The sequence below is a fragment of the Coptis chinensis genome, chromosome 7 (genome assembly GCF_015680905.1).
Source record: "Coptis chinensis isolate HL-2020 chromosome 7, ASM1568090v1, whole genome shotgun sequence".
NCBI classification, from domain to species: Eukaryota; Viridiplantae; Streptophyta; class Magnoliopsida; order Ranunculales; family Ranunculaceae; genus Coptis; species Coptis chinensis.
In genome coordinates, this window is record NC_141462.1 from 88,205,548 (window position 1) to 88,231,482 (window position 25,935).

The window sequence follows — 25,935 nt, forward strand, 5'->3', positions numbered from 1 at the left end:
TTGACTTTTTGACCATTTTTTAATATAAATCCGATATTTTCAATATATTTCCGATATATTTATGATATTTCCAATATTATATTTCTGATATATCCGATATTTTTGATATTTTAAATAGTTTGGACTGGTCACCAAATATATCCGATATATATTGGTTTTGGGTATACCAATATATTCATGGATATCGATATTTTGGGCCTTGGTCGTCACAGCAGATTAGCAGCAGTCTAAAATTTGTATATCTAGGAGCATGCGATCCAAAACACTTAGTGCCTATATAGTAATAACTCACTCAGTGAGTCAGTGGTAGGGAAAAAAAAAAGAAAAACGGTAATCAGGGCGGACAGGCAGTACGTAGCTCCTTCCCTTTATTTTCTCTCTCTCCTCTCTTATTACTAGATCGACCCAAAAAAAAATCATTACACCAAATTTCGTTCAATCTCAAACCAAAAAAAGGACACGATGTTTCTTGTGGATTGGTTTTACGGGGTATTGGCATCACTTGGGCTATGGCAAAAAGAAGCCAAGATCTTGTTTCTAGGTCTCGACAACGCTGGCAAAACTACTCTCCTACATATGTTGAAAGACGAGGTTTCCTTTTATTTAAGGTTTTGATATTGTTTTATTCAAACTTTTTATGTGTATTGAAATTGAATTTTTTGTCACAGAGATTGGTTCAGCATCAACCTACACAGTACCCGACATCTGAGGAATTGAGTATTGGGAAAATTAAATTTAAGGCTTTTGATTTAGGGGGTCATCAGATCGCGCGACGTGTCTGGAAAGATTACTACGCTAAGGTAGTATTTATTATTTATTATTATTGTGTGAATTGTTGTACGTGTATCATGTTTTTTCTAATTCTTGTTACTTTATTTTTGTGGTTTATTGTCGGATGCAACTTCATATACAGATTCCATTTTCACTGGAAACTCTGTTGTTTGGGAAGAACTTGTTTTCAACTCTTTTATGTTTTTAAAAGTAAATTTATTGTTCAAGTCACAAGGGGGTCTTGGTATATCCCCTGTAGGCCTCTTCGAAAAGAAAATTGTATTTGGGGTTAGTGATCAACACCAGCATACTTTATTTCTTTTGCAGTGATGAAGCTGTAACTTTGGTAATACGATCTTGTGAGCATATCAAACCAACGTCGTTAAAATACATACCTGTTGTACCTATTGTATTAAAATACTTTGGTAATAGTTACTTCATACCTGTTGTATTAAGCCTCTACCCTTACTTGGTAACTATAGATGTAGGTGTTGAAGTTCCTTAGTTCAATGCCAGTTAACCTTCCATCATAATGCTTCTTAGTTCTACAGTCAATTTTTCCCATTAAAGCAGTGTTAGATATGTTCCTTTATTAATATTCTTGTACTGTTGAAACAATTGTAATCTCTGTTTTAATAAATCCCCGCATATATGTTCTATTATCTGGTGCAGGTTGATGCAGTAATATACCTGGTTGATGCCTACGACAAGGAGAGGTTTGCGGAGTCAAAGAAGGAGCTTGATGCCCTCCTCTCAGATGAATCACTAGCCACTGTCCCATTCCTTATTTTGGGGAACAAGATTGACATTCCATATGCAGCCTCGGAGGAGGAGCTACGCTTCCACTTGGGTCTCACCAACTTCACCACCGGGAAGGGCAAAGTGAACCTAGCAGACACCAATGTCCGTCCACTTGAAGTCTTTATGTGCAGCATTGTCCGCAAGATGGGGTATGGTGAAGGTTTCAAGTGGCTTTCTCAATATATTAAGTAGGATGTTGTACTACGGGCAGGCAGATGTGCCAATTTTTAAAAGCTATATTCTTACCATGCTGCATTCTTACTTGTCTAGAACATGTTTTTTATCAATTGGTTTTGAAGGATAATTTTGTTTACATATGAAGGGAATATTTACTCATTGATCTATGTAAAAATAGTATATCCATTGCCATTCTGTAATGTATTGCAAGTTATTCAGTGTCTGGAGAATTTTTTTATTGGAGACTGGGAATGTTATAAGAATTTTTTTGGCAGAAACTAGTGATTTGTGTAGCTGATACATCTCTGTGGCTGGTGGCTCTGAGAAGTCTCTTCCAGGATGAAAGCTGCATCTGGCATAGGTTCAGTTTGACGTAGTGAGTCTCTTGAGAGTTTATTGCAGATGTGTCTGATGTGACTTATAGTGTCCGTCTTTAAAGTTTAAACCCAAAAGCTCCATTTCGTGCTAAAACCCATAACCCTCACTTCCGAACATTCAACACAGTGGCTTCAGCTTCCGTTGTAGCTACTCCTACAATTCTGTAGGAAGAAGCACAATAGCTCTGTCCTGCCCATGCGTTGCCTCAATTTCATCTCACGGAATCGCACTATACAGTTACATCATCGACAGACTGTTGAGCTTGAATGCTGATGACAGAAGTTAGAGCCAAAATAAAATAAAATATGTTAAAGCTCTTGACCTCCAGAAATAAACCATGGTCATATATGCTCAAAGTCATGCACAAATCTTGCAGTAGCCAACTTTCTGTTAAGGTCTCAACTCTTAACACAATTGACTGAGATCCTATTTCGCCATTTTTGCTACAAAAATCGAGGTCATCTAGTCTCAGATAAATGATACTGATAGCGATCCTTACCCGTTACCATGTGACACATTATCAGACTTGGCATTTAGTTTCACGACATGAACTCCAAATTCACTTGGACTTCACTAATTTCATCTTCTTGTTCTTCTTTGTCGCTCCAGAAAATATTGACTGGAGGAATCCTGGCAACCTTTAAAACCACAGTAGCAACCTGGTGCATATGACACCTGACTTTACTGTAAAACAAATAAACAACTGCGAATACGTTCTCTAGTGCACCTACGGAGCAAACTCAAGAGCACATGATCGTTCAGAATGTTTGATCCACATAAATGAGTTACAGATCAGAATCACTTTAATGCAAACAACTACGGAAGCCTGCCACCAAACTATTTGCTCATAAGCATTAGTTTTCGTTCCAGATTATCCTATAATTTGTAGAACTATCTCGATCTGACAGTACCTATGCTCGACCTATTAATCATGCCAGACCATCTGATTGGTGACAGGGTTAGGAGTTGTCCGGAGAGATGGTTGATATTTGCAACCAAGCCTAGCAAATGAGCTTCTTTGTTAGAATTAATTAGTCCAGTTTCATGTTTTCATCTTCTTTGCCCAGTTTTGTGTTATCATGAATGGAGACATTAGATCTTTTGATAACACAGAGCTATCATATCACACCATTTGACTACTGATAATCTGATACAAGTTCTCATAATGTCAGATTTAGCTATCCTGGCTTTTAAGTAAATCGAGAACGTGGTCATTCAATCAAGAACAACTGACAGGTCCATTAGAAGTTGCAGACTTGGGATACCAAGAAATTTCTGTTCATATCAAAATTCGGAGTTCAAATCACGTCAGAAAAAATTTGGCGAAATAAAAAATATCATGATCTCATATATTTTCCAGCCCTGAATAAGAATTTGGCACATTTACAATAATAGCTCGCTCAAGCCTTTTTCTTTTTTGATTTGAGCATCACAAACCCAATGAAAACACATAAGAGGCAGAAAAGCGCCACCCCAGCAAAAACAGGTATCAGAATAGCATACTCCTGCGCTAGAAAATACTTGTGAATGAAGTGATCACGGTCAACAAAGGGCTGTTAAAGAGAAAAAGAAAAGAAAAAAAGAAACCAACAAACAAAGGGTTGTAAGAATAATGAACTTGTAATCAATAGCCGTTAAAAACAACTCATGTTGGGCAGATGGAATTCTGAGAGTAAACTAACCAGGATGATGACCCAAAATGTGTAGTAAGTGAAAATAGATAAGCTGATAAGAGATAATAGAAAACCAACTGCCTTGTCTGCCAATTCCATCTCAAAAGTTATAGCATTATCTGATTGCAAGGAAAAAAAAAACCATACACATCAGTATCTTCACACAAGTTTTTGAAAAATTGTAACAAAACACGGAAGATTAATACAGGATACACATGCAGTAGGAATATGTATATAGATCCACTACAAGTTCAAACAGTTCTATACAAGCAGAGGGAGGCAAGCCAGCCAAGCATTTAAGGACATTAAGAATGCCAACCAGTCAAGAAGTAAACTCTAAGTTAAAATTGACGTTTAGCATGAACATGTTGGGATAACATAATACCTATTTCTAGTAAAGATATACTGTGAGCTAATATCAAAATCTATGTAACATGGACACGCCATATTTAAAAAAAAATCCATATTGGATACGTATCCACGTGTCTGTGTCGGACACATATTGTTTGTGATATACCTCAATTTTTCATATTTTGCCGTGTCAGACACTTCTACGGACACACCTACCCATGTCAATGTAACTTAGATCAAAATATACCGAGAAAATCATTAGTTAGAGTAATATCAACGTTTGCTTCCCTCCCATAATACAGACCCAAATATTATTTTACACCAGATTTCAGCCTCTGAAAAGTGCATATGCACTATTTCCATATGGTCCCCAGTTACTGAAACTCGACCAACTAAAAAACAGCCATTGAAGAATATGAAGGGCCAAAGATAGTTAAGTTATACAAGACCTTTTTAACCAAGTCATAAGCACCTCCCAGTATGTCATGTTGTTGTTGTCTATCAAGATACACTACATTAATTTCAAATAAAACTTGATGAAACTGCTAAAAAGACAATGGTATAGGAATGCTAAACAGAAAGTCCTTCTTAACCAAGTCATAGCGGAACTTTATACAACTACTTGGTTTAGACCTACTTGCCTACCCCTCCTGTTTCCATCATGGGAAACCCAAGAGCCAGAAGTCAATCATAAACCCCAAAAGATTCTCACAGAAAGTGTTCAGTCAAGCATGCTTAACAAATAGAGAGAATAAGATTAATAATACTACAGAGTATTGATCACTGTGGTAACTAAGCAACGGCATGGATCAGAGACAGGAGAAACCAAAGACTGAAGTAGGCTCTCACTTCACTAGTCAACAGGAGTATATGAGGAAGCTTATTGGCTATTCCCTACGCAAATGAAAGAAGCATCCTCATGCAGGAGGAATAAGAGAACTCAAAATAACTCAAGAGAACTCAAGCAGGAGTATATTAACTACCCGTAAGCTTACTGACCATGTGCACAACCTAACAACACTTTCAACACAACGGAGGTGGTTCACAAAAATTATATGCTCCAAAATTGTCAAAGACAATGTCCCTCTAAACAGTGATGACGTATGAAACTCACTTTCCCTCCCAACAGTGATGATGTACAAGTTGGCCTGTAGGGAGGAGCAACCCTCGGTTTCATTAAACACCGTAAGAATGAGTTGCGATAGGAAGATGCTTAAATGTTGTAACAAACTAACAATTGCTTAAACATGAAGGAGTGAGAACTTGGGAAGAGTTTGATGGCCTACATTCTTCATTTTACCTCACTTTGTTCCAAGACCACTTTGGAGAGTTCACCACGTAGCAGCACGTTTGGGATTCAGAAACTGTTATCAAAGGTAATAGGATACCTATCCAGAACCACCACGTTAGTTTTTTCATTAGCGCATTGACAGAGTTACTAAAAGCTGATTTACTACCTCTCTACCATCTGCTACTAGACTAGCCTACTCATACAGGGAACATGAACAATATCAACGAGGACAATCGACAAAATAACGCCTTCCTCAACCATTCAAGTGAAGTGACGCAATTCAGAGTCATCAACTAGCAACATCTAAGTCAGACAATCAAAAAAAAAACATCGAAGTTGGTCAATCAAAAAAAAAACATCGAAGTTAGAGTAGCAACGCGAAATACAGATCTTTGTTTCAATTGTGATGAAAAGTACACATGACGACATCGCTAAAAGAAGTTTTTTATGATTACACCTTATTTTTATGATTACACCTTATTTAGAATAAGATGTCGTATTGGGATGAGGTACACGACCAAGATTCCTATCTTGTGTCAATGGCATTGCCCTAAGATTGGCACAACTAAGCCAAATACAGATGGTGTTGTTCATGCTAATGGCAATGGATATGGTGGTGCAAGCTAGAAAAGTATTCCTTTCTTACTTTTGCCCTTGTTCTCATTTGTGAAACATGACGACAGTTGTAAATCCATCTGACTTCATCCCGGTCCATGTATACATTGTCATTAAAACATCGTCTACTCAAAGCAACATGTATAATCGCAACGATAACCTAGCCTATAGTTTTCATAGCAATTGAAAAAAGAAATATATTTTACTGTATTATAAGTTGATTCACTATAAGTCGTTTTACATTTGTTTGTGTCTTACATTTCCTTGATGAAACTCCATATTGAGTCTGAGTGTGTCCTTGAATCTAATAATGAAACAACTTCCTTGTGACCTATAGGAAAGTTTCCTTGTGAGCACACATGATTTTATCGTGATAATGTTTTCGACCTATCAACAGGAAGTCGTTATAAATGTCAATTGGTTCTTAATATTATATCTTTCAATGCAATTCATGAATCAAGAGGCAACGTGGCAATTAGATCTAACCAATTTAAATAGAATTGCAAGCTCAAAAAAACGACGTACCAGTTGTTTTGGTTAAGAGAGAGAGACGCAGCAAAATTTGGGTATTCAGCGACAAGGGAATTGTTTTTCTTTGCCTGTGAAATTCCACTCGCGTCAATATCGATATGGTTCGAAATGTAGGGCTTCCGGCATCTTGGCAATTGTTGATATATGTCGCGGAGTTTACTTTTCCTCGATATATATATATTATATAATAATAATAACAATAATAAATATATATTATTGTTATTATTATTATTATTAGGTGTATTAACATCTCCGAAATACTTATTGTAGTTTTGGTTACCTTATCCGTGGGCGTAGCAAACTCTTGAGGTCGGTTTAAAAAGGCCTCCTAAAATCCACTTCGTTGGTGTCTGTCTGTACCTAACAAACCGAAAAAAAAAAAAAAAAAAAAAAAAAAAAAAAAACCTTTCCCCATTACAGAGTCCTCCCTCCATATTTTCTTTCATTCTCTCTCACCTCATCTTACTTCTCTTCTCTAATTTCTCATCTCCCGCCCAAAACGTACTGGAAGTTCATTAGAGGAGGCCCATCATTGAGTTGTTAAATGATTGCCACATGATATTTTGCATCAGAGGTAAAGTAATTGCATTTTCTTTCAATTTTATTTTTGCTTGTTGTTTTTGTTGTTTGAACAATTCTGTTTGCCTATTTATACTATTCAACAAGAACTCGTGAAGTTTACAAGTCTTTCAATTGTTTGCTTAGAAGGTAGTGCATATTTGCAAGATAAGTTTCATTTAACATGTCTGAAGTCCTCACCAGGTAATCTCAATATTTTGTCACATTTAAATCGCGTTGAGATGATTTTTTTAACCTTTTTCTTTTTAACATGTCTAAAATTCTTTCAAGGTGGGTTTTGTTAGTATCAAGTATTGCAATCGTCAGCAGTTAATCCAGGAAGGTTATTCACTTCCTATCATGCTGCAGTTTGAACATGCTATTTCTGTAAGACTAATATATAAACTTGCACTTGTATCGATGGTCACTTTGTGTATGGGTGTTATATCGATAGTATTTCATGGTATCAATCAATGATGCACAGACACAGGTACCGATACAGATACAACGATATGGGTTCGAGGTATGATACTACATTTTTGAAAATCTAGGATACGGGTATAGATAGGGATACGGGAATATAAACAAAAAATTCTTAGAAAAAGAAATAGTGTTTTCATATGATTTCAAACATAAGGGTGGTGGTGTGACTATTGATTAGCAACAAAGTAGGTATGAGTTCCTCTTCATCTTTCTCTATTTCTTATGTTCCATCTCTGTTTGTGTGTTCTTCCCCCTCCCTTCCCCTGCACTCTGGATATGTAATGATACGTTTCAGCAATATCCGAAGCGTATCCAGCACCAGTATCGTACCCGGTGGACACCGGTGCAATAGAAACTACAGTATCCGTGCATCATAGGTATCAATACTTCTAGAACTAAACCTGACGTCTCCATGCGCCGTGTTGTAATGCGCACTGTGTTGTAATGCCTTCGGTTGTAACATCATGTGATCATTCTTTTATGGGTTTTGGCGGTTACTAATTGAAGTTGTCGGTTATATTAGACTCTGAGCAGCCTGGTAAACAGTTTATGAAATTGTTCTTATGCCCAACTTATCTATTATGAGCAAATGTATTACTGGATCTGTGTATGTGCATACGTATAGAAGCGTAGGATCAGCCTATTTGAACATCATATGTAACCTTTAGAACCCTTAATTCATTTAAAATATGAAACTTAGTGAGCTTGTATTCATGTAAAACTTCAGTAACCTATCCGGAGTATATCTCTTTCTACTGAGATTACTGATAATCCTCTCTATGTGGAATATAGAAGGAGGATATATAGGGGAACCACCAGACTTGAAAGGGTGCCCTTGATTGAAATGACTCGTGTAGAGAGCGAATGACTCATTAATTGGATCCTAAATGAAACCGTCCTTGCCACCCTTCAACTTCTCTCGGAAGCTATCAATAATTGGATCCTAAATAGCAAATGACTCATTATCCGCCCATGAGTAAGAAGAGACATTTACAGGGTTTGAAAGGGTTTCTGGTTCTTTTGTGTTTTTTTTTGGGTTAACTAGTATTACCCCCCACTAGATGAGCCAATTAGGATTCCCCCCCACTAGATGGGAAATTAGGGTCTCCCCCCTAAACACACGATCAACTTGGTCTGACCGTTAATTTTCAAATCAAACAATTGAAAATTACACAAATGCCCTCATTGTTTTCAAAAAGAAAATGTTCAATTTTAATTAGGTGGGGGAATTTATGTCATTTTCAATTGTTTGACTTGAAAGTTAACGGTCAAACTAAGTTGACTGTGTGTTTGGGGGGGGGCTCATCTAGTAGAGGTAACACTAGTTCACCTTTTTTTTTGCAAGGAGTCTTTTGTTCTTTTGTTTGTACTTGCATTTCTCATGTTGTTTTTGTTGTTGGAACTAGGGGTGTGCATGGGTACCCAATTACCTGAACCCGAATTGGAACTGGAACCGGAACCATTTATAGTGGGTCTGGGTCCTAAAATGTTAGACCCATTTAAAGTGGGTCTTCAAGAACCCAAACATTATAAAGAACATTTAGCATAAACCGTTAGAACCGAATAGTAAAAACCGATGGGTACCCATGTATATATATTAGATAATGAATACCGAACCGATTAGTTTGATTTTGATATATAGAATTTAGTATTATATTATGCTAAATAAAGACAAACCCAAACATTATTATTATATATAGTCTATATTTGTTAGGTGTAAAATTATACAAAATATATATAACATTTAGCATAATAGTAAATGTGTGTTATTAAATGTATCTTTTATAATATTACATTAAATATGTGTATTATAAATATTAATAATAATGTTTACATGTCTAGGAGCTTCTTTATAAATTTATAATAAAATTTTAAGATAAATTAAATTAACTAAAAATTCATCTCTATATTAACTAATGCATGAACGAATGTAGGAGCTTATTTGAATATTGTTTGCATGCGTGCTTAATATATTACATGTATATATATTAGATAATGAATATTTGAATGGGTATTATTTTGGTATGACTTGCATGGTTACTAATGCTAACTAACAATTTGGTGCTACATTAGACAATGGATCTATGATCATGCTTTAATACATATGGTATTTATTCTATATATGGAATTATCGATATTCTTAATTAGGATGATTCAGCGAATTATCTTTCAAGGAGAGCATAACAACTTTTATAGTATAATATACATATGTTTGATTTAATATTGTATTGAAAAACCATACAGATACTATGATAATGTATGAGAATGTATTTAAATTTATTTTTTGATAGATAACTTTCAAATTGATTATTATCCCAATTTTGAGGACCATTACTTCTTATGTTTTTTAATTTGTTTTTACCAGAGTGGTTGATTGAGAGGACAAAAATATTCAAATCGATAAATTTTGCTAAAAAACAAGTGTTATATATTTTGATAGTTGTGAAGATTATTGAGATGATATATTGGAAAAGACCAATTACTTTTGTAATGGGGTTTTAATTATATAACTAAAAAAAGACTAATTTTATTTGGCAGGAGTAAAAAAAAAAAAAAAAAAAAAAAAAAAAAATAGCAATAAAAAGAAGCCGTATAAAATTCCAAGAACTAGTCACGCGGTTGGCTTATAAGGAAAAGCCAAAAAGTGCAACTAAAGCTCAATCTTTGGCAACGCTGAAGTGTGTAAAACCGTAGCTATGGGCACAAACCAGAAAGAAAACCGTTATTGCAACGCCTTTATGTTAGTTTGAAATGGCATGAACATTTATTTTTGAAAATATAAGTAGCCCCCAATAGTTGGAAAAGCTAAAATGTTTTTGCAACGCCATATAGTATGTCACAGTTGAACTTTTATGCTTTTTGCAACCTATTTCTTGTATTGTTCAACATAAGTCGTCACAATTGCAAGACTTTATGTTGTTTGCTTAGAAGGTACAATTGCAAGATATGTTTCATTTAACGCATCTGAAATCCTTGCCAAGTAATCTAGATCTTTTGCCATGTTTAGCATTGTGTGGAGATAATACTTCTTTATTTATTTTGCTTTACATTTCGTTTAATATGTCTGAAATTCTTGTCTGGTAGATTTTATTAATATTAATTATCGCCATTGTTGTCATTTAGTTTATCAAGGTTATTAACTTATTATCATGCTGCAATCGAAACATGCCATTTTCGTAAGGTTAATATATATGCACTTGCATTTGTATCGTTTTCTACTATGACTATCTCCATAGTATTTCATGGTATCAATACTTCTTGAACTAGAACTGACGTCTTCATGCATTGAGTTGGAATGTCCTAATTCTTCTCGTACCTTGTGTGATCATTCTTTAATGGGGTTAGTCATGGAAATAAATAAATAAATATAATATATATATAAAAAAAAGAGCCAAATAAATGATATACTACGCTCACGCCCCCACTGCAATGCAGTATACTAATTATATAGTTGCAAATGTGTCTTTTTAGTATGCTTAGTATACGTATAGTGATTACTTACAGGCTTGATTTTGAATATATTGTTAACAATGAATCGTCTAGTTTTAATATGCTCGATGATGCACAAAGTCGATTCTATATAATATAAACTAACACATACATTATTTGTAGTTTGTTTTTTTTTTTTTTTTTTTTTTTAAATGTGGGCAACTTGGAAAGTGTAATCAACCCAAAAAAACACTTAATTGGGGATGCAGTGCGGCTTCACTTGCTCGAAAAGTTGCCCGACTTTGTTGTATGGTTGCTCAGCATTTATGTATATAACCTTGCCTCCATTTTCTATAAAGCATGCATTAAAGTCCCTTACAGAAAGTTGTTGTTGCACCATATTTTGTTTTCGAATCTGCTAAAGGCTCCATCAAAGATAATTTTGGGGCAGCTGCTATATATAGTCTGTTGAGTGTGGTCATACTCAATATTGCTATCGAGTGTTGTTATGGAAGTGGAGGTCTTGGCTTGGGAATCATAGGCTTCAGTGACTGTCTTGACATGATGTCGGGCATGATTGTAAACACCCTGTATTGTAGTATTCTCAAAGTTGGGCCTATTTCTAGTATTCCATATTCCCAAACAACAATTCAAGGTCCCTGGTTAATGTGATGTAAAGATAAGTAACCAATTTAGTTTTCTCTTAAGTTAGTTTGTGTGTAAATCTCAATGTCAGACTAACCTTCACACAGTAGTTCAACATTGAAAGTCTTTGCCTCATATTCTAAATGGGCAGAACTAAGGTCTACGAAGAGATACTCATCCAGCACATGGTGAAGTTGATGCCTGCTTTCACCAGGCGAACTCATCTTATTTATAAATTTAAGAAAAACAATACTATAATATTTGCAGCACATAAGCAGACATATGTTTGTATGTCATGAACACAAACAAGCTTTTTAAAAAGGTGAGATTTCCTTCCATATTGCAAGAGTATTAGCATCAGTCGATCACCATAAGTTAGCAACTAAGTTCGTTTCAAATGTCGGGTACTAAAATAAGCTTCAAAAGGGAGCAAACAACAGAGACTACACTACAGCAGACCTAGCACCTGAATAATATTTTTTGGCATTCAAAATAACGACTGGGCTGCACTCTTGTGGTGGTGGGGAAAGAAATGGTCCAAAGACACAGTTTGATACTTCACACCATATGAACACTTCTAATACTTCATGATATAAGCTTTTTACTACGTTAGAGATTTGACTCTCTAATTTGGCGAAAGAGCAAATTCAAAGTTTCCTTACTCACAAAATTTCGTGTTCATATAGTTGGAGTAAAGATTCGATCTAACCTAAAGTCTAGGACAACTACAATTTGGTTTTTACTCTTAGGGAACTAGTGAGTAAGTTAATACAAATACTAAGTTTCTTTCCTACACAAACATTAAAGAAAAACATTAAGATTAGAAATCATGAAACTAAGACAAAATACAAATTGCTAAAGAAAAGGTGGAGAGCCAATCCTCCTCATGTGAAACTAACTTTTTTATGTTGATTTGAATAGATTCATTTGATTCTTCCTAGACTCATAGACAAGCCATAATGGAAGAAAACTTGATCCCTAGCATGTATGGCTCAACTCTAAGCTCATACATATTAGCAAGTGGAACCAAGCAATGACTTATCTCTAAGCTCATCACTTTGATTCCTAACTAGACACTACACCAACTATCATTTTGGGATAGGATGTAGGTCTAGTTGTTCTTCCTAAACAACTTACCAACCCAACAACAAATATTTTCTCTCGCATGAGTTGGATTAACTCCCCTAAAGGGAAGTTAGCTCATGATCCTTGGGACAAAGGATTACTAGTTAGAAATACAAAAAGAGAGAGAGAAAGAGGAAAAAGAAAACTAACTATCTAAACTCACTTGATTTTTATTACTTTTCTAGAAGAAAACTAAGGTTTCCTCCATTAAAACTATTATAAGCTTTTCTTACAAAACTAAAAACTAAATAATAAAAATGACTAAGGAACTAAAATAATACAAGGTAAGGAAAAGAAGTCAATGGAGTAAATGGAGTGTCCCCTCCTTGTTTTGTTTTCTTCTTCATTTGAGAGACATCTCATTTCCTCCCATGTGAAACATCAAACCACATTTACTTTATTTTTATCCACCACATTAAAACAAAGTGACACCTTGCATTTTTTTCACTATTAACACCTAATCTAATTAATTACATGCAAGGTGTCAACTTTGCACCAATAATTTGTCATTTTTGTCTTGACATGCTCCATGATTGATGACTCATCCAATCTTGGGGCTCAGATAGTGGTCCTATGTGCAGTCGATGGCGGTCCCGTCTTTGGGCAATTTTACAACTTCCGCCTATCGTAGAGTTCATCGTCCCCGATTGTCTGATCAGCTCACTTGTCGCATTCGGAGTCCTGGTTCAAGAGGTAGGAGCTTCGGAAGTTTGATGCTTCTGTGTGGATTTGGAAGATTTCATATATATGTCGTTCCTCGTGCTTTATCGCAGGTTTAAACTATATTTCCATGTCTACTGTGAATACCTGCAAAAGCATGAAAATATATTTATTTCATGATTATTAAACACATAGTTAACCAAATTTATATGTCTCAACGGGGTTTCATAATACACTTTTGGGTGCTTATCACACAACCCCCAAACAGCACTTTGCTTGTCCTCAAGCAAAGAAGAGACATTAAAACAGATAAGTGGCCAAAAATGTGTAGTCCTAACTAATTCTCGTTTCGCAGAATGCGATTGCATTGACCATATGCAACAAGGCCTTAAACCACTAGGAATTCCCTAGTGGACGAGTTATAGCCTCGTGAGAGTTTTCCAGAGAAGATACTCACAAACTTCATTTATACTACAACGACTTCGATTGATAGAAAACTCGTTTCCTAAATTAATCTCAGATATCCATACATCTCCTTAGCAGGGAACGAGGATTGATTTCTTTGAAACTCAAGTTAATATGTATTCAATAATTAAAACATCTACATATGATTATGCATGCATTGAACTTTTCATTGAAATGTACTATCAGGGTTGTTTCTGAATCCTTTGGAGAGTGTACCTGAATGGGTTCTCACAGGTATATGTCGAAACACAATTTCACTCAAAAATTTTCCACTCAGGTTTTGTTAACTCCATTGTGCAGTAGGCACACGTTTCCTCACATCTCAATGACAGTCAGAGGAGCCGATGTCGATCAATCATGTCTACTACTTATTATCACACCACCCTACTCCTAATTGAGCTAGAGGTCTTTATTAGGTATTGTAGAGCTTAGGTGATAGTGTACAAGAAAATGGAAATGGATAATTAAAATTTACGAGTATGAGAGAATAGGGTCTTCATATATTTACACTAGAGAAATCTTTGTTTTCTTTCCTTCTTCTAACTGAGTTTTCCAACCTTGTTCTTAAGCTTCTAATGTATTTTTTTTTTTTTTTTTTTAGATGGCTTAAGAACATGATTCTATTTTTCTTTCCTGAAGCAAGTAACTGACTTTTATTTGGGACAAGTCTTTCTCTTTATTCTTTCCACATTTTATCCTATTTCTCATACTCATCACTTAGGTAGGTTCTTTTATTTGGTTTAATAGATGGGTAAGGAATTTTTTTGGTGAAAGTGAAAGGTTTGATGAAAGGTTCAGTGGAGTGACTAGCGGTAAAATTTGTAACAGGTAAGAATTTTTAGCTATGTCAATCTAAAGATGGCCTAAATTCTGCCTTTAGGGTTGGTGGTGATCAAGTCAAGATCGCGTGATTTTCTCTCTAATCGAAAACTACTCCTCTCTGTCATCACACACAAATCACTCATGTCAAGGTTTTTTGTTAGATTCTCACAGATTTATAGTTTAAGTAACTAATCGTTGGTTCCGAAACTTATTGCTATGTACAATCGATGATACTCGATACATGAATGTTCATGAAAAGATGTATAAACTATTGCATACATATTATCTTAAGTTTCTTAAAACAAATCCTAATTCGGATACTAATGTGAGATTTCTAGACAATTTTCATCATTGAAAAGGAAACAAGACTTTGTCGATAAGTACAATTATTAACATGAAAATAAAAACTATATACGTGTTACAATTTGCCTAATATTTGCTGAGGGTTAAAGCACCCCCAACGAATGATGATGCTTAGTCCTCGAAGTATCAATAATTAAAGAGAGAAAGTACCGAGAACCGTGAGCAAAATTAGGGCTAGATTGCCGGAACAAAAAGGTTGGAGAACATAATATATTATTCGAAAAGAACAAGAAAATGTTCAATAGCACACTAAACATAGCACACCTAAATAAAAAATAATAGCATACTGAAACATGAAAAACAATAGCACACCAAACATAAGGTTTAGCTAGATATATGTACAATGGCAAGCTCAAGTTTACCATCATCCAAGGATGTGAAGTTCTGGCCCCTCTTGAAGGAAATGCATTTCCTTAGCATCGCCAAAAGATAATTATGCGCCAAATTTCTGCCCATTCTTCGTTTCCAAATTTCCTCAAATGTGTCTTCATATTTTCATCCTTTGGGTAACAACGAACATGCCTCAGTACCGAAATGACGCTTCCATTGCGAAACCTCAATGAACTAATGATTCGTTTTGCTAGGCACATAGAATCTACCTTGACCCGCCATGAAAAGTAGCCGCAAACCGTGGGAAATGTGTCTTCATGATTCGCAAGCGGTGACCGGTAAAAGTATATCTCGATCCCGAAAAAGTCGCGAGCTCGTTTCAGGTTGGAGATAACACAACCTAGGATGTTAAATAATGTATAACCTTGAGCTAGTGCACTGAATACAACGCAAGCAGCCTCATTGGCAGTAGAAAAATGACAATCTCCCATAATGTTCAGGAGTACAAATAACATCGCAGTCCCCATGTTCATGGTCATGCTTGCTAAGGGAATGGTGACGTCACACCATGCCACATGGCCATTTCCTTCTCGTTTAATCTCAAGACCATCACCGTAAGTTTCACGAAACGCTTTCCACTGAAAGGAATGGTAAGAATTATGATAGATGTAATGCCATGATGTAACAGGTTCGTGATATGGAAGATCCAAAGTTAGTGCAAGTTGTTGTTCAGAAAAGATATGAGGTGTGTCACCAACTTGGATTGTGAACCCGTCTAAGTAGAAACCATGCGCATGGTTGAATGCTAGTGTGTCTTCCATATTAGCATAAAAGTATGCAGCCAAAACTTCGGAGAATAAGTTTGGTCAGGTTGAAGAATTAGGGAAGACCATCCGATGTTTGTAATGTAGTCACAAAAGAGATGGCCATAGGTATTGGAATCCATCATAGACTGAAAGGATTGCTCAGGAATGAGTTTGGGAGATACCATGTTTGATGAAGATGCCATAGTGGATGAAGTAAAGAAATAGGTAACGATAAAGGTAAACTGGATGGATAAATGAGTGTGTAAGAGAATAGACCCTCTTGTAAGCACATGTTAAATTATATTAGTCACAACGCAAATGATGACAATCCTATTAAGCATTTCATACAAAAGAAGACACAAAGGTAAGACAAAATTCATAATACGACGAAAAATGTAATAACATATACGAGTATTTATTTATTGACTTAGTAATATTAGAAAATTATGGATTGTTATGTTGATCTTGGAAACGCATATCATGCACCAGACTGTTTAGTTCTTCCATTTGTTGGTCGAGCTGCATCTGAATGTCCCCTTGCGTGAGAGTACGCTTTGATTTTCCATTAGGAGGGCGTGATTTTGCAAGGACTGATAATGATTTTCCAAGATCTCCTCCTGTTCAACATCATGCATTGCTTGACGATCTTGGAAATCCTGAAGAGTTGTGATGATGATATTCTGACGAGCGTGTAGTTCCCTCAAACCATGATGAAGAAGTTGAATGCCTTCCATGGGATTAATAATATTCAGCATGGCATTTTCATCAAATAAATGGTCAGAATTTGAGCTTGGGTCGTTCTGTTCATCTATCAGAGTATCAGGACTCCAAAAACCAACGGAGTAGTCTGTTTGGAGTACTTTTATATGTGCTCTTTGAAGGGGTGTCTCTGGAGAAATTACTGGATAACCGCAACGCATCATAATCTGCGTTACTAAAGTGGGTAGGGGTGCTGACCTTCTTGTTTTCTTGGTGATTATGTTCCAGAGGTGTTGGATTAGACAAAAATCATCTCTTTGAGTCTGCAAAATCCAAAGTAGGTGAAGCTGAGGCTTTGTGACTTCTAATTGGTGTGATGTACCTACCACATTGTGTCCCAACCAGTGGAGCACAACACGTTGATTCTATTTCAAAGAGCGTTGAAGAACAATGTGATGTGTATTTCTGACTTCGTCATGAGATATGGTAGCTCGTAGTAAAGTTTTGGCAGATTCAAATGATGACTCTTGAAAAAGGGACTCCTGGGTATTCATTGGGATTTGAAGTATGTCGGAGATCATTTCCTTAGTCAATTCCGATCGTCGTCCATAGGCATTGAAGTAGAATTTTCCATTTTCAGATCCGCTAAATTGGTAGAACATCAAAACCAATTCTGGGAATAACCAAATTTCTTGAATGATATAGAAGAGGCGTCCATCCGCGGACGATGATTTTGGTGTCAAAATAAGGAGAAAACCGGCCATCTTCGAAAGTTTTCAGGTAGTCTTTCTCTGCCGTTATTTTTCTTGGTTGATCCATTGGTAGTATTACTGAGGGAAGGATAGTGAAAATTGTTTGAATAAGAATGGCTGAAAAAGAAGAGATTTATAGCCAATCTATGAGTCTGTACCAATCTGGATTCCAAGTGTAGTTAATGACCCATATGATTATGAACAACATCAATGGGGATCCATAGTAAGTCTTGTCATGTCAGATATCCAAAGACAATTAATGAGATGGTTCAATGTTAGAAAATACGGAGGAAAGTTTCACAGGGTAGTTAGACTTACACGTAATTTCAGAAATGATGATCATAACTCAGTAATAGAATATGGATAGAATAATCGAGCTGCATGTGTGACAAGTGTTATGCGTACCTTGTAGCGTGCGCGATCTTCTCTGAACACCATGTGTATCAATTATTTTGGTGCGATTGGGATGGTGTTTCTTTATTATGGTTTTTATTTTTTTATTTTATTTTATTTTATTTATTTTTTTATTTATTATTATTATTATTATTATTATTATTTATTTATTTTTTTTAGAGAGTAAAAGACAACTAATATACACAAATATTTAATACGGAACTTCTCCATTTAATACGTAACCCGTACAAATGTGTGAGAATTATTTAACACACCATACTAATATACAAAATGAAAATCAGAAAAAGAGATGGTTCCATAGATCTAGATGTTCTGGATCATGTTATGCATGAGTGACAGGAGAATAATGATAAACACTGTAGTTATCAGGAATACTGTTGTAAGCACAAAAATGTGTACCTAAGTCTATGCAATTGCTTTTAGAGTCGCCACTAACTTTATTAAGGAAAAGTTGAGTAAAACCTATGTGAAGGACTAACCCTCGAAACTAGATGATTATTGGGTTCGAGTCAAGGTACGATGTGGGAAGGTGTTAGGCACTCCACAATCTGGTAAAAACCAAATTTTACTTCTATTGAGGTGTAACATGTTAAGATAGGCAAACGAAGAAAGCTTGAAAAATTAATCTACCAAGTTGGAAAAAAACTAATAACTATATGCTATAATAAAACTAAAAAAAAAATAACCTAATATGCAATGCTAAAGGAAATAAAAGAGAAAAGAAAGATGTCACCTTGTTTGGAATGTTGCCTCATACTTGATTGTAGATTGATTGATTGATTGATGATAAACTTGATTTTGAACTGATAACTGTGATTTTTGGATTGAAACAGGTGATTTGAGGAAAAAAAACAACTTTTGGTGAAAAGAAGTTTCTACTCAAGATCGACAAGAAGAAAAAGAAGGCTAAAATGAAGAACTAGAAAGAAAAAATGAAGAACACTGAAGAAAAGAAGGCTATTAGCTCTGAATAACTAGGTCCAGATTATTAACTCCGAATTCCTAGCTCTAGCTTGCTCTAGATTGTTTTTTTATGGGTGAATGAGACCCATATTTATAGCTTTTTGGGATGGATTTCAATATGGTAATGAGTTTGATCCAATGGCCGAGTATTGATGCAGAAAAATCCAATGGCTTGATCTCTTTTTGGTTGCACCTCCTAAATCTGGCCCTTGATTCAAGAGGTGGGATAAGGGGTGCGATCTTGGCCCTTGGTTTTTGGATATTTTAGATGGATTAGGGCAAACAAACAAGCCCTACACGTCCTTAATGAGCCCATAATCCAGGGTTTCCAAACTTGGCTCCAAAATGGCATATTCTCTAGAATATTCTTGATTTTAGGGATCAAATCAAATCAAACAAATAAGGAAGATTATCTAGGTTTTTGGAGGCTTGAAAATGGGCTAGAAACCCTAATGAAAAGGTCCAACTCGAGCTGGATCCACAGTCCATGAGCACGGGTCCAAAATCCACAAAAGGCCCACTTTGACCATATTTTCAAATACTGCAAATTCTCTTTGACCGGGTCAAAATTAGGCAAACTCTTCTTCACAAAAATTGTTAATTAATCCATTAGGAAGGTCCATGAACTTTTTAAAATATCCTTGGGTCGAAATCTTACTCCAAAAAATCGTTGCACCCTACAAGTCGCCTGGCCAATTTGAAGCGGATAGAGGCAAGATTAGGGTTTCTGAAATCCAAAAGGAACCTAGGCAAGCTTGTACTCATTTCGAAGGATTTTTCAAGGGGAATTCAAATATGAAATAATCTCATCCAAAGAAAGAGTGGAAAAAACGAGATTTGGGCTCCAAAGGGTTACGGGGCATTTTGGTCATTTTCAGCTCAAAACTCAAAAAGCAACGAAACTTCAGCCATAGCTAGAACATGATGAGGAGAGTCTAAAGACGCTAAAAGAAGATGAAAAGAAAGAAGTTTGATGTAGAAATGAAGACTCTAGAAAGCAAATCACCTTATATGATCATATTTAATTCAAGGCAAAATCATGAATGAATTATGCCTGGGGTGCAAAAATGGGGTGTCTACAACTGTGATAGCCCATTTGCGTTGCTCCTTATCGCTCTATTTGATTCATTATGTTCAAGAAATTGAGAATTTGTGAAGAGGGAGAGAAGGGAATGAGTGAAAGTGGAAAAGGAGAGTTGTATTTATAACTTGATTTCTGACCGTTGGGCATCTGACCGTTGGAATCAGTCCGTTTGGTTCTGACCGTTGGGCTTTGAGAGTAGGCCCAATGCATCAAGGGACAACTAATATAGTAGGAATTACAATAATTGCATAACATAAATAGTTTCTCATTCAAACCGTCTGGAGATACAAAATTATGAGAAATCAACCGATATATAATATTTTTATCACAAGAAAACTAAAAATGCAATGCATAAGGGAAATAAACGAAATTGGGGAATCCTCCCGGGTTAGCGTAAGATGAACCCGGGTTTTACTTCGCCGGGCCACCCGCGACGAACTTCCGGGCCGAAATGACCGGTTTGGAATGTGGCCTATAGACTCGTAGCAATTGATCTTGAATTGCGGTGATTTGCCATCATCATTCTCTGAAAGCGGCCTTGGCGATTTCGCATTTCTTGCTGGAAGTCATTTTGGGAAGTAATCATCTCTTCCTGACGAAGAAACATCCTGCGCATACTAGTGTTCATGTGTCTCAAGGCTTCCATGGGAGTGTTGATTCGGTGCATGGTAGCGTCATTAAAACAGTCGGGTGGTGAAGGGGGAGGAGGAGGTACGTTATCACGCTCAATGTCATCTCTAGCTACTGTGTCACACCCCGAATTTCGACATAATTCGGAAAAACATAATTTGTTCCCGACTCTTCGATCTCCGAGGTGTGACGCACTCTCCACTTCCAAAAACCCATAAACAGTTTAAATATGCGGATAATTAAAAACTAATAAAAATTTTAAACTTAAACCCAAGTCCTCTTCATTACAAAAATTAACAAATGAAAATGCAAATAACCTTATCTCAACTGAAAATCTATATCACCTCAAAGGAAAACAAAGCCTATCTTGAAATGCGACGCTAACGCAAACCACGAGCAGCAACCAATCTTCTTCAACACTAAACCTGTCAAGACTTATCAACTATGTTCATTTAATGAACACACCCGATAAGCAAACATGCAAATCGGGTCAGCATTATAAAAATGCTTGGTGTGAGTAGCCCTAAAATATAACATATAATTATACATATATATACACCATCCATACGGCAGTTAGTTCCTATACTGAGGCACCTTAACTTCCAACAACTAATACGACATTCTTAACTATAATAAATAAGGCAGGTAGTTCCTCCACTGAGGCGCCTTAACTTCCCACTAACCACACAACAAACTATACTCATAATAAATAAGGCATATAGTTCCTCTATCGAGGCGCCTTAGGTTCTAACTAATCAAATAACCAACATATTACCATAATTATATTATTTAAGGCTTTCTTTGCATGTCCCTAAAATCACGTCGTATCTATGTCTTACCTAGTTTCCCTGGCTACCACAATCGCTACCCAACACCGAACATGTACATCCACATGCCTCCCCTTACATAATGTACCACTCCGTGCGTAACTACCGAAATGGGATGCCGCACACCGTAACCCTCACACGAAAAGCCATTATGTAAGTATTGCCACTATTCGCATAAAAATATCGCGATCTCGTTCTATTTTGCGAATGGAATAATCAAGCCATTATTCGGCTTCACGCCCGGCCATTTCAGATTCAATTCGAACGCCAGAAGGGCCAATCACATTACTTATGCCCGAAGGCCATTCAGATTCACTGAAACGCCGGAAGGGCCAATCATATCACATACGCCCACACAGGGCAAATCAGATGAGTTGTGGTAGTCAGGTTCTAGGATTTTTGTTACGTAATTTATTCAAGTGTCATACATCTATGACTCATAATAATTCCACTATATCATGTGCAGGTCAAATACCTTATTGCACTAAGCCACAATATTTAGAAATATCTTAATTATATCTCATAACCACTTTCATTCTTTCACGTGCCAATATATTATTGCACTAAGCCCTAATCCCGTGGGCAAACATTCACCAATACTATACTACATCCTAGTAACATCTCACATATATAATAATGGAATGTTTATACATTTATTTCTCCAAAACTATTCCATTTAATATATATATATATATATATATATATATATATATATATATATATATATATATATATATATATATATATATATCCCAACATATCATATAATGTCACAATATCAATGTCAAATCTTAATTAGATAATGACTACCAAATTTATACAAACTTCCACAAAAGATTTTAGCATTTGATTTGTCCATACAAATTTACAACATAAAATGTAAAGCACAATTAAAATGATCCACGTCCACAATCAAAGCCCAATATATATATGTTTTACACACTACTCACGTCAAATCTTAATTAGATAATGACAAACAACGTTATATAATTTCGATAATATTTTATTACTATATTTGTCCATATTCTTAAATATGAGAAAAATTGGAAAAAGTCAACATTCCTCAGTCAACGGTCAACGGTCAACGGTCAAAGTCAACACATCATTGTCAAAGTCAACGGTCAAAGTCAACATTCAACGTCAACAGTCAACGTCAAAGTCAACAGTCAATGGTCAAAGTCAACACATCATTGTCAAAGTCAAACTGTCTTTTCCATGTTCGACAGGTTCAGGGTCATAACCATGGTTCGTGGCTAAGAGCAAAGTTCAGGTCATGGCTAAGGTAATGGTTCGGACCCAACTGGCCAAGCCCAAACCTTAAAACCCGGCCCCAAAAGTCTAAACCAACTTATTATTCAACCTAACCCAATTGGGGTCATAAGGACCAGCCCACATAAAATTAGAAACCGGCCCAAAGAAAACTAATTGGAAAAGGCCCAAACAAAATAAAATAGAACTGGTCCAACCTTAACAAAACTAGTATGGCCCAACAACTAGAACTAAAGCCCAACAATTTAAAACATAACCGGGCCCAATCAAAACAAAACAAACCGGCCTAACCAAACAACCCAAACCCAAGAGAAACCGACCCAGGCCCAAGCCCAAGTCGTCATCTCCTTCCTCCAACAGCTCCACCAGCCACCAAAAATCCGGCCACCACTCCTCCACACACCACCCATTTTTAACCAGGCGGTTTTAATCCCTGCGAAAACCCACTAACTTTAATAAAACAAAAAATCCCAAATCCTTCAATCCCGATTCTCCATCAAACTAGATCTAAAAATCTTACTGCCGCCATTAACGACCATTACCAACCCTTCAAAGCTATGACAGCCCACCCAAATCATCAAATCAACAATCCACATAAAACCACAACCTAAACCCACCAAAACAACAACATAATAAAAGTGAGGCGCTTCCATTAACGATCTCGTAAACGTTCAACAGCACCACCCAATCCGGCATTCAATCCCCCACTAACCTTCAACATTCAAACATACCTCAATAACCAACACCCATTCGAAAACACAACAACCCAAAACAGCTCAACTAAATGTTTACTGGTGGTTTTCTCCAGCCGCCATTAACCCTTTTACAGAGCATCAGTAGAGCTTGAACAGCCCCAACATCACTCAACCAACTAATACCAAAATAGAAGTTTCAACAGTGTACAGAGACGATTTCTCTGTTTCTCTGGGCTTGCGCCACCATGAACAACCATTAAAGAGTTTTGATAGTTTTATAAATCTAACAAGTTTTAACATTAACGAGAAGAATCGTTGCTGAACAAAAAATGAAAATGAACCGAAAACATATAGTAAACGTGGTACTACAGTAAAGTCGTCTCTTGGTATAGATGAGAAAAAATGAAACTAAACTACTCACCTTAATCCCAAGCTCCACGAATTCCTCCGAGTCCAAGTCGTCGCGATCCACCCTCCAGCAAACAAGTTTCTAGCTCTGCCTCCATTTTTATTATTTTTTTTATTCTCCCAGAACCCTATTCTCTAGAACAATGTGATTATATACTTGGGTTTGAAACCCAAGCCCAAAACAGACTCGGGCCCAGAAACCAGGCCCACATATCCAAATCCAATCCAACCGTTTTTTAAATAAATAATTTAATTAATTAATAAATAAATAAAATAAATACGTATTTTAAATACGGGCATTACATACTGGGTCCCAGTGGTCCAGAACACAAGTCTCGAAAATTCCGAAATTTTTGAAAGACCTTGTTGGAATGAAAGGAGTAGCGGATTGGAACTCTAAATTAAGCATAAGCTGAGTAACAAGTACAGCAAGAGGAGCTGACCTGTTTGACGCGGTCGTAAGAATACGGCCCAGAAAATGGACCATATAGAAAGTGTGCTTCTTCTCCTGGAGGATCCACAGCAGGTGCAAGAATGTCTTGTTCACGTCAAACGTCTTTGAAGTTCCAATGACGTTGCCAGCCAGCAATTGAGTGACTGCTAGTTGGTTTCGTCTGACCGAGTGCTAGTACACGCAGTTCGAGCCATCATTATACTCTCCCTCGAGAAACGTGTCAAACATTAAGTCCCTCATAGTCGGATATTCAGACAACAACAGAGTCGGACTATCAGAGTTTATTGGAATCTGTGTTGTATTCGATATTAACTCCAGTGTGAGTTCACGTTCCAACCCATCCGTCGTAATCCAAAATTCATCACCCCGGAAACCTCCATTGTTGTAAAATTTCAACACTAAATCTTTGAAATACTGGGCTGGAATTCGATGCAATAGATATTCCCACTCTCTATTAGCAATTTCCTCATCGAAAAATGGATGGAACATCCCAGAATTGTAAAGATTTTCGAAATTTTTCTCAACTGTGATTCTCCTTCGTGCTGTCATAGAGCGGTCTAGATGATTTTCTGAGGGTGGAAATCGCTAGGATTGTTGGAGGAGATGGTGCTGGAGGAAGGATTTTTAATTTGGTGGAGTTTGGCCCGCGTGCGCGGGTTGAATTCAAGTCTGTAGAAATCGCGTCTTGTGAGGGAGTGTGAGGGAGACCAAGATCCGGATTTTTAGGGGGAAGAAATGAGAGGGGTGGACGCGTGGGTGCCCCGCGTGTGGGTCTTTGTAGCCGGGTCCGTGAATTTGGGTTAGGTCCAATTTTTTGCCCAAGCCCAAATGATTTCCAGAAATTCCCCTTATGTCCCGAATCGTTCCGAAATTTCAAACTTGGAATTTCGATTTGTTTTAACTCCAAATTGAACCAATGAGATATCAAAACGATCGGCATTAAAAATTCCATCCACTGGAATATGACATAATCACATTCAAACTTTTTTTTTTTTTTTTTTTTTTTTTTTTATATACAAATGTACAAGACGAAAGGAACGTGTCAACAACACCGGAAGTCCGAATAAAACAACACATCACAACAGCTTAACTCAGACAACTTTCATGTCGGCTCTGGGGCGAACCCAATCCAGCCAGACTGTGGCTTAACCTTTATGTTATGGGGGCCTAAGGTCCAGGACGGTACCATCCCTGACTAATGTGCAATGGTCTAGTAATAATATTACCCTTAGTACATATGGTATAGCCTCAAACCACCCCTTGATACAGTCACATAGAAAACCAATCGGGGTTGGCCTGGTGGAATCCATTGCCCGCACGAACTAGGAAATGTCCGATGGTGCATATCACGACTCTCTTTGGGCACCATGCTTGGTGCTAAGGGAAAAACGAGTATATACATGTTGAGTCTTTGAACGTCAGATCCTCAAGACAAATGTGAGTCTTTTAACGTCAGATCCTCAAGA

General features: G+C 36.6%; 2 protein-coding genes and 1 long non-coding RNA gene across 9 annotated transcripts; 2 read left to right on the top strand and 1 right to left on the bottom strand.

The window, feature by feature from the left end:
* Positions 1 to 268: 268 nt before the first annotated feature.
* LOC147489709 (small COPII coat GTPase SAR1A-like) lies at positions 269 to 2,027 on the top strand. Its single transcript, XM_086571947.1, has 3 exons — positions 269 to 591; positions 669 to 800; positions 1,444 to 2,027. Exons 1-3 carry the CDS (start codon positions 463 to 465, stop codon positions 1,762 to 1,764), a joined length of 582 nt encoding a protein of 193 aa, XP_086428073.1. The 5' UTR covers positions 269 to 462; the 3' UTR covers positions 1,765 to 2,027.
* Positions 2,028 to 3,389: 1,362 nt separating this feature from the next.
* On the bottom strand, positions 3,390 to 6,719 carry DPMS2 (dolichol phosphate-mannose biosynthesis regulatory protein-like protein). 6 transcript variants are annotated; one of them, XM_086572961.1, is made up of 5 exons: positions 6,583 to 6,667; positions 5,609 to 5,745; positions 5,452 to 5,539; positions 3,810 to 3,919; positions 3,390 to 3,680 (listed from the first exon to the last, which is right to left on the bottom strand). In XM_086572961.1, the coding sequence occupies exons 4-5, from the start codon at positions 3,897 to 3,899 to the stop codon at positions 3,528 to 3,530; spliced, it is 243 nt and encodes an 80-aa protein (XP_086429087.1). In that variant the 5' UTR covers positions 3,900 to 3,919; positions 5,452 to 5,539; positions 5,609 to 5,745; positions 6,583 to 6,667; the 3' UTR covers positions 3,390 to 3,527. The 6 variants fall into 6 exon arrangements, with proteins under 6 accessions (XP_086429087.1, XP_086429089.1, XP_086429088.1 ...); XM_086572963.1 differs by having other exon boundaries at positions 5,438 to 5,539; XM_086572962.1 differs by lacking the exon at positions 5,609 to 5,745 and having other exon boundaries at positions 6,583 to 6,647.
* A 129-nt stretch (positions 6,720 to 6,848) lies between these two features.
* On the top strand, positions 6,849 to 19,282 carry LOC147489711 (uncharacterized). Of its 2 annotated transcripts, XR_015202301.1 has the most exons (3): positions 6,849 to 7,162; positions 14,140 to 14,187; positions 18,973 to 19,282. It is a non-coding gene; the product is annotated as an uncharacterized LOC147489711 (long non-coding RNA). The 2 variants fall into 2 exon arrangements; XR_015202300.1 differs by lacking the exon at positions 14,140 to 14,187.
* The last annotated feature ends 6,653 nt before the right edge of the window (positions 19,283 to 25,935 follow it).